Source organism: Sprattus sprattus (assembly GCF_963457725.1).
Source record: "Sprattus sprattus genome assembly, chromosome: 19".
Classification (NCBI taxonomy): Eukaryota; Metazoa; Chordata; class Actinopteri; order Clupeiformes; family Clupeidae; genus Sprattus; species Sprattus sprattus.
This window is the reverse complement of record NC_137917.1, coordinates 24,412,007-24,423,457: the sequence shown is the minus strand read 5'-3', so window position 1 is coordinate 24,423,457 and position 11,451 is coordinate 24,412,007. Positions and strand designations below refer to the sequence as shown.

At 44.7% G+C, this 11,451-nt stretch overlaps 1 protein-coding gene across 2 annotated transcripts in view; it reads right to left on the bottom strand.

Annotated features, from left to right (window-relative positions):
• Window positions 1–1,075: 1,075 nt before the first annotated feature.
• LOC308381043 (eukaryotic translation initiation factor 3 subunit H) overlaps window positions 1,076–11,451 on the bottom strand; it is a 36,628-nt gene continuing 26,252 nt past the window's right edge. For both annotated transcript variants that reach the window (XM_080858541.1, XM_080858542.1), the window contains 3 exons: window positions 7,333–7,453; window positions 4,022–4,154; window positions 1,076–1,363 (listed from right to left, as the gene is read on the bottom strand). In XM_080858541.1, the coding sequence (XP_080714667.1) occupies window positions 1,266–1,363; window positions 4,022–4,154; window positions 7,333–7,453 (352 nt within the window). In that variant the 3' untranslated portion in view covers window positions 1,076–1,265. The remainder of the gene's footprint in view (window positions 1,364–4,021; window positions 4,155–7,332; window positions 7,454–11,451) is intronic.

The window sequence follows — 11,451 nt, the reverse complement described above, 5'->3', positions numbered from 1 at the left end:
ACTAGGCTCTGGCACCAGCCAAGAACCCTGAGGCGTGGCGCTAGACTTCCAACAGGAGGCAGCGATGAATAATAGCACAACAACAGAAACAAGTGGCAGAGCCAAGACGTGTCGAGATCGAGAGGCATTACTGTTCAGTGATGACACTTGATCCGACAGGTTTGTTACCGAGAGAGCGAGAGAGAATATGGGGTGTATCGGGCAGATCCTTAAAAGAGCCTTCTCGTGGTGGTACAGACCAGACATCCAACACCGTAAATTCTCTAAAAAGGACATAACTTTCTTTTTGTGTTTCGAGACTTTCATGGCCTCAAGTGACTCTTAAGTCCGGGTCTCGATCGGCCATTGATTTAGCCCCGGTCCCACCGTACCTGCCGACTTTATGGAGTCCCGACAGCTCCAGCCAAGAGGAACCAAAAAAAGAGAAAAAAAAAGATGGAGGCACTCACAAGCCAGCCTCCGTGACAAGCCGCTCACTCTAATCACCTCTCTCAGCCATCAGGGGATGGGTTCAATGGGGGCGGAGAAGATGAGCGAAGCAGACTGCAAGCAGTCCCTCATAGTCACCTGAAAAAAAAAAAACATCGGCCGTTGGGCGTTTGAGATTCCACGCCGACCAGGCCTTGCAGTAACACTTGTGTGAGGAAGGCTCAGGAAGGCAGCATCTATCTTTTTTTTTTTTTAAAGATTTATTTTGGGTCTTTTTGGCCTTTAATCGATAAAGTGGGACAGGAAATGAGAGGGAGAAGAGGTGGGGAGTGGACAGGAGAAATGACATCAGGCTGGAATCGAACCTGTGTCCTTCATGGGTATCAAGCACGAATGTGGTCGGGGCTACTGGTTGCGCCACAGTGCCCCCCCCCCCCCCCCCCCACCCGGCAGCATCTATCTTTACTCTAGATACTTTAATGTGTGATCTATTTTTTCTCTAGATACTGTAATGTGCGTAATGGTTTACACGTGGAACATGTGTATGTGCATGTGCAAACAGTTATGCGTGGGTTTCACCTTGACACTTGGGCACGCATGCATAACCGAGTAATTAACAAACAAACTTTGACCAACCAAACAACCATTTTAAATGTACTGTATTTTATTCAAAATGACCTGTACAGGCTTTTGTCTACCCCTGACCATTTCTTCCTGACATCCTCAACTACCACTTGGAAATAAAAAGACATGTGTGGGCTGGTGACGTGCGCGGTGTCGACTCATTAGCAAATCCTGTGGTTTCCTTTCAGCGCCGGCTTCCTGTCAACGCTCCTCTAGCTGTTGTGGCCTTGGAGGGCCTCCGCCATGAAAAGCTTGCCGAGATTCTGTGAGGTGAACTCCTTCACGTTCCCACAATAGTTGTTGATTTGTCCTAATAAAAAAAAAGAAGAGTGGACACACACACACACACACACAATTAATTCAGTGGTAACTAATGCTTTCAAAGCATTAAAAGGCTTTGGTTTTTCTGCTTAAGCGGCATCAAGTTAATTACATGGTGGCATAAAACACTTTGGCTCTGGGAGTATTTTCATGCTCAAGAGATCAATTCAAAGAGCAATCTGGAGATCAATTCAAAGAGCAATCTGGAGATCAATTCCAAACCACCCGTCCCTCCCATTAAATATCAAGGTGGGCTGGAAAGGAAGAAAGGAAGAAAAAAAAAAAGGAGAAAAAAACCCACATTCTTGGTTTGTAGGGAGTGCATTCAGGATAAAGGAATGCGAAGGAGTAAGGTGAGGGGACGAAAGAAAGGAGGTGGTGATGAGTAGAACGTTTAGAATGGTTCTGAAGTAGGGTTTATGGTTAACCTTTATTTTCACATTTTAAATGATAAAGTGTACCATTAAGAACAAGGAGGGACTCTTAGTGATACAGAACATTGACACTTTGTACTTGTATGTACCCAAACCCTAACCATAACCCTGGCCCTCGGTGCCAAGTATCTATTGCTGTACCATGTCACACTGTAGTGTGCTGTTTTAACTGTAACTTAACAATTTAGTAAGGGCACAGTAATACAAAACAAACAATTTCTCATTCCATATACAGTGGTGGCCAAAATTATTAGAACACCTGACAGATCTGAGAATAATTACCTTTTTTTGCCTCCAAAACATGATTTAAATTCATAATGTTCATGAAACATGCAGATGGCTGTTCTGAGCACAACAAATATCAGATGAAGTGAGTCCTACTGTTTTTATCCACTTTTAACTTTAATATGTGGTACGTCCACATTTTGCAGCAATTACAGCAGCACATCTCCCTGGCATAGAGTCAATATATTTCTTGAGAACCTCAACACTAATGTTATCCCATGCCTTCTGCAGCTCAAGCTCAAGGCTTTCCTTGGAATTTACAATAGATCTGTCGAGTTTATTTTCCAACTTGCCCCGAATTTGCTTGATGGGTTTGAAGTCCGGACTTTGAGAGGGCCGGTCAATAATTTTCAATGTTCCAGCAGATTCCTTGTCACCGGTAGATCCGGCAATAGTTAAAATAATGTTTAGGGTCATTGTCCTCTTGGAAAATAAATCCAGGCCCAATAAGACGTCTCCAAGAAGGAACTCCGTGCCTCACCAGAATGTTGTGGTATACTTTTGTATCCATGATGCCATCAATTTAGCCAAAGTCACCTGTTCCTGAGGCTTAAATTACACCCCACACTATAATACTACCCCCTCCTTGTTTAACTGTTGGCAAGAGACACTAATTTTTATATCTCTCCCCCTCACTTCGTGGAACATAAACGTTTTGCTTCGTGCCAAACTATTCAAACCTGGACTCATCAGTACTCAACACTTAAACCAATCTTTCTTTGTCCATTTCTTGTGTTCTTTTGCAAATTTCAGGCGTTACACTCAATTGTTCTCTTTCAGTAATGTTTCTTTGCTGCTATTCTGCCAAAAAGTCCTTCTTCTCCCAGTTTCTGGCGGACAGTTCTTGAAGACACTGTTGCACCATTAGTCATTGTGATGTTGATCTCGTCACAGAGTTCTTGTAAAGTCTTTCTACAGTCCTGAAGACTGAGAATTTTGAGATGCTTCACTTGTGTGTCTGAGAGTTCCTTTTTGAAACCTCTCCCCTTTCGGTTCTGGTGCCATGGTGGTCTAAAGTGTACTTTACAGTGCTTGGACTGCATCTCAAGTCCTTGGCTATGGGGCAGTAACTCCTGCCAGCATCAAAAAAAGTCTTTATTCGAATCGTTGCTCACTCGTTAGCTCCTTCTTCACCTTAGCCATGTTCAAAGAGCAACATGTGCTTCAAGACTGCTTCAAGAGGCTTTGGATCTATACCATTTGGTGGTGTGGCATCAGTGACAAAACCCTAATGTTACCAATCACTTAATGAGCAGGATAGGCCTTGTACATTCAAAAGCATCGCCGAGCTATGTCCTTAGACTCTTGCATTACCATCAATTTAACCACAATAACACCTGACAATGATTACACAAGTAATTTGGCTTCTTCTGTGCAGGAACATGATTGTGTGACATTGACAGTGAAATAGGCCTAGCTTGTTTTTGCACGGAAAATGACCTAAATCTCATTATGATGGCTCTATTCTATGGTTTATAGAGCATAGTGATGACTTTGTAGATAGTGAAATAGTTTTTAGGGTATTTTAATGGCCAATTCAACAAAAACAACTGAAAACTCTTAAATATGTCTAGTGTTCTAATAATTTTGGCCACCACTGTATATATATATATATATATATATATATATATATATATATATATATTCACTTATCTTCACATCTCTTTACCCAAAGTGATTTACGGTACAGGTGGGGAACAGACTTTAATCTGTATGCGTGTCCTGGGTATCAAGTCCATGACCTTAGTGCTGTTTCGCATCCGGTAGGCTACAGGGGCCATTCCAGTGCATAGCATGTCTAACATTCTGGTTAGGGCCCAGCTATGGGTGAAAGGACATGAATGATGAGAAGTGTGTGTGAAGTGTGTGTTCGCGGAGGGGGGGGTGGTGTGAAGGTCTGAAGCTCGGGGGGGACGGGCGGCACTTACCTGCAATCAGGAGGGTGTCCATGCGTGGAGGGGCCTGTGGGGGCTTGAACAACTTGGTGATGTCCTCCTCTGGTAGATTGGGCTCCCCACGAGTCAGCCTCTGGGCATTCTCCTGCTGCCGCCTCTGCACGTACTGTTAGGCCACAGGGATGGAGTGAGGGAGAGAGGGAGGGAGAGAGAGAGAGAGAGAGAGCGACAGAGAGAGAGAGAGAGCGACAGAGAGAGAGAGAGAGAGAGATGTGTGTGAGTAACATGGCAACAGAGGACGAGAAGAAATAAATAAAATGGCACACCAGGAGGTAGGGGGGAGAGAGAGCGAGAGCAGGGAGGAGAGAAAAAGACCGATAGACAGCGAGTGGGAGAATGAAAGTCAGGGAGAGTGTACGAAAGGGAAAGCAAGAGAAACGTGGACGTGGAATTACTCGGAGAATGTCTGCACAGTCTCGGGGGCGCAATGACATTGCAGAAAGACGTAAGGTATCCAAGCCTTGGAAGAGCCACTGCATAGGGGAGTCTTACAATTCCAGCGCAGTATCTCAACGTCAAGAACAATGACACTAAAGACTTTATTTAGCGAGACTACAGGGTATTGTTAAGTGCAGACGTCTTACCGACGCAAGGCCGATACCCTCCAAGGCTCGCCACTTGCCACAAAAGTACACTCCACCAATGTACTGAGCCAGAACTTTTGAAGGCCTTTGCTACATAAACTTACCAATTGTTGGGTGACCACCTACTTATAGGTCCGACTTCCGAAGCAAAAAAAGGGTAATCGGTCTAATTTCGGTTTACGGAAGAACACGATTTAGGTTTAAACTTTCTGAAATGGAATTCAATTCAGTGTGTTTTAAATAGAAATAAAACGCCAAGTTGCCAGGGGGGTGTTGCTTGGTTGTTTGAGCCATGGGATTGTGGAAGTGAGGCCGAGTCACGTGGCTCGATGGCTGCCACGTCTTATGGTAATAACCTTGTTTCCAATTTCTGCAGCACAGGCTTATTGCTCTATTGAGAATACTTTCAATTTTTGGGGGGTGGGGTAAAAAATGTTTTTTTTTGTTGTTGTTCCTTCTTCTTCCCTGAGATAGAATTCGGGAAAGCATGCCACCAACACGGCACATTGTTCTTTGAAGTAAAATGGTGATTGATGTTGGTCGTTTGGCTGCTATGGCACGCCGGGGAGTGAGCTTGTGTTGTGGCGAATGAAGGCGTGGAAATGATTGATGATTGAGGTAATTACGTTAGATTTGGGGCGCGGGCTGATGTAAGGGCCTCTGTAGCGGCTAGCGAGGCAGGTGGAGTGATGGGGGGGGGGGGGGGGGGGGGGGTAAGGGCTCTCGGTCATGGCCTTGCTTCGTGTAACCAATTCTGTTTGAAAAGGCCTCTGGAAATCTTTCAGGAGAACAATATCAAAGTCCTTGTGCAACAATGTTCATAAAATGTCAAAGATTCAATTAAAGGGAGAATTACCAGGGCAAACACAAAGCTCTGAAGGACCTCTAATGTGCATTTGTGAGAGAGTATGAAATTCTGTTTGAGACTGAAAGGGAATGGTAGATGACGACGAGTCAGGCTTATGTTAAAGTATGGCTGAAGACAAACTCTTTTCTTACGAGTTCTCTTTATCCACTTTCCCTTTCTATAATCCTCTATTCTTCCTCTCCTCTGAACTCTTGGTCACATCCAGTATTGTTTCCTGTTCTCTTTTCACTGTTGAGTCATCTGAGGTGAGCTGAGGTGAGCACATTCAGGATATTCAGGACATCTCGGGATGGCAACTCCACCACCACCACCACCTCCACCACCACCATCCTCTAGTCTTCCTCTCCTCTGAACTCTTGGTAACATCCAGTTTCCTGTACTATTTTTGTCTTCTCTTTTCCTTCCCTCTCACTATTAAGTCATCTGAGGTGAGCTGATGTCATATTCAGGACATCTCGGGATGGCAACACCACCACCACCACCACCACCACCACCGTCCCCCAACTTCAACGGCCACAGTCTGCTCTGGTCTTCTCTGCGCCGCTCCCCTCCGCAGTGGCTCCTGTCTCTGTGCAGCCACCGCTTCCCCTGGTGAGAATCACAGAGCATCTCGTGGGCTGCCCAGTGGCAGGTTGTCAACTGTTCCAGTGGCAGTTGGTTGTCGGAGATTGACTTGGGGAGTTCTCCATATGCATGAGATCCAGTGTAGTCCGTCACTCAAGTAAGGAAAGTAGGGGCCAAACTCAAGAGCACCAGGTGGGAATCAAACAATCTTTCCCCTTTGATCTATGCCTCTTATCCACCCAAATCCCACCCCCCCCCCCCCAAACTGATGCTCTAAAACACCATTTCAGGCACCATCTCCCAGAAAAGTCAGCGGTGAGAGAGAGAGAGAAAACCACAAAAAGAAGATTGCAAATGTCAAGGACTTTTCAGTGACAAGACAAGCTTCTTCAATACGACGCAAGTGTGATGGGGAGAATCAACCATCAATTAAAATGTCAGCTTCAACCAGGCCCGGCTGTCCATCGACTGGCCTTATCTGTGTCCGACAAGGAGGACACCAGCCGATTATAGAATGAATAATTCAATATCGTCTCTACTCAGGCCATTTCTGTCAGGTTTGAACTCTTTGAATAATATGGTCAGTGCAGCAACCCTCCCCACCCCTTTGACAACAACAATGTAAGCTTACCATTTCACTCATTTGATTAATTAGATCAATTTATTTCCCATCACGATCGCAGTACTGACAAATTAGCCCGGTTTATTTTAATAATTACCAATATTTTTTTGTGTAATTAAAGACGCTAATGTATCCCTCACCCTGGTTTAGAGGTGTGATGCAAGCTCCGAGAAGGAGGAGAGGAGAGCAGTGGGTCCAGACTGGGGCCCTAGCGGCAGAGAAGAGAGGAGAGGGTAGAGGATAGGAGAGAGGAGGGTAGAGGAGAGGGGAGGGTAGAGGAGAGGGGAGGGTAGAGGAGAGGGGAGGGTAGAGGAGAGGAGAGGGTAGAGGAGGGTAGAGGAGAGGAGAGCAGTGGGTCCAGACTGGGGCCCTAGCGGCAGAGAGGAGAGGAGAGGAGAGGAGAGGGTAGAGGAGAGGAGAGAGGAGGGTAGAGGAGAGGAGAGGAGAGGGTAGAGGAGAGGAGAGGAGAGGGTAGAGGAGGTTAGAGGAGGGGGGAGGAGAGGAGAGGAGAGGAGAGCAGTGGGTCCAGACTGGGGCCCTAGTGGCAGAGAGGAGAGGGATAGGGAGAGGAAGAGGAGAGGAGAGGCGAGCAGTGGGTCCCTAGCAGAGCAGAGGAGAGGGAGAGGTAGAGAGAGAGGAATGGTACCTGGTGCTTCTGCTGCTGTTGCTTGCTCAGGTTGCGGCTGTAGGTGTTGTACTTGACGATGTCCTGGCTCAGGTCATCCACTCGGTCCATCAGCAGCTGCAGGCTCTTCTCCAGGTGGTTGCTGCGGACACAGATCGACAGGTACCGTCAGACACCTTACTGTTACTACCCACCCTTGCGTGTGGTTGAGGGACCTTGTTGAGTGGCTCTACTGAGCCATTACACTTCGATGTGTTTGAATTGGGGGAAAGCATACATTGATGTTAAAATTCAAAACATCACATGCCCACATCACAGCACCAACAGATGTGTTTAGGTAATAGGAGAATTGTGGGTAATGTAGTCTTTGGTGGCACTTCTCCTACAGTTGGCTGCAACCTTGATGTGCATCATCCAAGGAATGTTCATCTTAACCAAAATCCCATCCAAATGGTGGAGAGGGGCTTCGTCTCCAACTGGGATCCATCTCAGCATCTCCCCCTCCAACCACCCCCCCCCCCCCCCCCGGCTCCTGCACCGAGCCCTAACTCTGTTCTGTTAATCTGCGTTACAGAACGATTACCCGCAGGGCTGACACTCATTCATCTCGCAGTAAGATCCTGATTAAAAAGGTCAATATGCGTAGCATTTCGAGACTGATGACATTGGAAGTCTGTGAAACAGAAAAAGGTAGTCGCTGTGTGCTGGCAGTACTTGGTCAGGTCTCATTCATTACTGTGGAGGTCACTTTAAAGAGTATATTTTCATATGAATTATTTATAAAGTGCTTCAGTGATACATCTCGGTATCTGGGATGCCTCCCAACCCAAAATATCTGAAATAAGAGAAGCCAGTCAGTGTCTTCTGGGCTGCCTAGGTTGGGCAACTTGATTCAGCAAGCCAATCAGATTTGGTTTGACATTGGAAGACACTGGAAGACACTAGCCGTACTCATCACAATTATACCACTCCCATCGGAGTATTTCCACCCAATCACTGCTTGAGAAATTCCTTTGCAAAGGTGCTTTTCTGTTCTTCTTGCGAGCATTGGCTCCGCTGGCATTATGATGTGAGCTAAGCAAGGGCGCCGCTCTGTTGTCGTTACATCCACTCCCAGCCTCAGTGGATAGGAGAGCGGAGCGGAGCGAGTTTATTTTTTTTTTTAAAGATTGTTTTTGGCCTTTTATGCCTTTAATGGATAGATCAGTGCAGAGTTGGACAGGAAATGAGAGGGAGAAGAGGTGGGGAGTGGACAGGAGAAATGGCATCGGGCTGGATTCGAACCCGTGACCTCCTTGAGCTTCAAGCCCGTATGTGGTCGAGGCTACTGTGTGAGCTACAGTGTCCCCCGAGTTTAGTTTCGATGGCAATGTCCCAGCTACAGTGGCTTTAGCAACCTGGGCCAGTGCAACACAACTCTCTTGACCAGATTGTACCAACTATACGGGGCAGAACTGCAGACGATGGAAATGAAATACTAATGCCATGTGTGTCTTTGGTCGTTTAGCATTAGCAAATGCAAACGGCTGAGGAATTAACTTAGATGCATGCTAATTTTCATGACATTTCTTGCTGTTATTTTCTACAGGATCCACAATACCGTTAAGGTTATTAGTTTGTTGAATAAGATGAGCTGTATCCTAGCTCTCAAATAATGTGAGGGTAAAATTAGAACATGGGCGTAGGGGTTAGCAAGGTTAGCAGGGGAAAATGACTTATGTTGATCTGTAATTAGGCAAACGGGCAAGCATTGCAATGTGTGGGTATGTGTGTGTATGTGTGTGTGTGTGTGTGTGTGTGTGTGTGTGTGTGGATATGTATGTTAATGTGTGTGTGTGTGTGTACATTAATGTGTGTGTGTCGCTGCTAAATTTCCCTCGGGATTAATAAAGTATCCATCCATCCATCTATCTATCTAGAATGACCTGAGACCTGACCTTGGAGCAAACTGGTGTACAGCTGCATCAATGCAAATCACTAATGATGTGGTCAGTCATGAGTATTTTTTTTCTCAGTTTGCTGTGTAGCAGTATAATGCATTTGTACGGTTAAGGTGTGTAATCTGTGTCTAAATAATAAAATATATATGTGTAGGTATACAGTGTATACTGAAAATAGCATGGAGATTTCTATAACATAGTTGTCTTCTCCAAAAGACATTCCCTTGTGAAAATGTGGCTGTCTGTTAGGATGGGGAGGAGTGTTACTAGCCCCCCTCTGCATATGCAAGGTACAAGGCCGTTAGCCCTCCCAATGATACCTTTGGAAACTACAATGACAGGGTCGTAAATGATAGATGGCCATTTATTATTTGTTTATATCGATGGAGTGATTAAAGGCTTACATCCTTAGAGCATACCCAAGACCTTAGTGGATCACCGGAGGAGACGAATTCGGCACACACTGACCGCAGAAGAGGGAAGAGCACTGGCTGATTATCATATCATTAACAGGCACTCAACCCGGCCATTCTGAAAAGGTCTGGGGCCAGAGAGATTCTGCGACACTTCATCTTTGTGGCATTTTGACCAAAAGCACGTCACAGACATTTCATTTACACCTCAGGGAACTGTGACAACTTGTGGGAAAGGGATACAATATTTCCGTTAAGGATGAAGAGAACTGTTTTGAAAGAGCCCCGGATTAGGCAGAACAAATGAAAAGCCGTTGAAGGTTATCTGTGCTGGCGCAGTGTCTTTAGAGTGACAACATCTGCAGCGGTGTACTCTAAACCTTCTGCAGTACCTCCATCCACTGCTGTACCAGATTAGCTCGCGAGTCAACGTGACAGTCCATGAAACTCTACTCGCCCCCGCAAATGATTTAAATTTTAATAACATTATTAAAAAAAAGGAAAGAAAAAAAGTTTTGATGCTTTCCATGTAAATGTGTTCATGAGGGGGTTCAACTGTGAAATTCTCCAACTGTAATCTCCTGTCAAAACATCTACCTGCCTACACATTACAAGAAGGATTAAACACTGACTAACTCCGTGGAGTTGCTGCATCCAGACCTACATCTGCAAAGTGTTGCATTTTGATTGGGCATTCAGTTATGGTGGGCTCCATCTATAACTACATGCAGATCAGAGAGCTTCTGTATGGAGATCGGATGATTCACATCCTGAAGGGATCAATGTTTTGTGGAGTTTTTTCTTGCCCCTGTTGCCATTGTGCTTGCACTAAGGGGGTTCAGGCTCTGGGCTCTGTAAAGTGCCTAGAGAAAATTGTATTGTTATGGCGCTATATAAACAAAATTAAATTAAATTGAATTGATTCACATACAAGGCTCTTCTTGTTCAATGAGGTGATACTGGAAGTGGCCGAGAAGCTGCAGCTCAGAGGAGGTGTACAATAAACCATGTTAGAAGGTTAGTACCAAAGTGTGCCCACTGATGGGTCTGAAAGGGTGTTCAAAATGCATAATTTCAAAGGAAGTGTCTTTCATTTAGCAGACGCTTTTGTCCAAAGCGACATACAAGGGAGAGAACAGTCAAGCTACGAGCAATAGAACATAGTGTAACTATAAATACTACTTTACATAAGAAATATAGAAAACAAAAACAAAAAGAAGTGCTGTTATTGCAATTGAAAGCACTAGACGAAGTGTGCAGATGTACAGCACAGTACAGATGTCTAGTCTTCCAGCGGGGACATCAGATGGTGTATAACACGAGATCTGTTCAGTACAATCCGTGTCTCTTAACATGATTAATTGCTTCAATATTGTAAGAGCTTGGGTTGGATTGCTCACATTCATTCATTCATTCATTCATTCATTTGAGGGCATCGTTAATGGGATTCCATTTCCACTCGACAGTCAAACAGATATATTCCTGAAGTGAGTTAACCAATATTAAGTTAACACCATCTGAGTAGTTCATTACATGTGACATTGTTCTTAATACATAAGATTTATGAGACAATTAACAAAGCAATTTGGCTAGCTTGTTCATTCAATAGCTTTTGTTATTTGCTTATTTCTACCTGGCCAAATGTTAGTGTATGGGACTATTTTGTAAACTTACATACATTATCAACTATTATTCTTTACTCCTAAATATTAACCTTAACCAGTTATCCAATGATTATAATGGCTTAATTGCTTAATAATAATAATAAATCAATTGAAACAGAACAC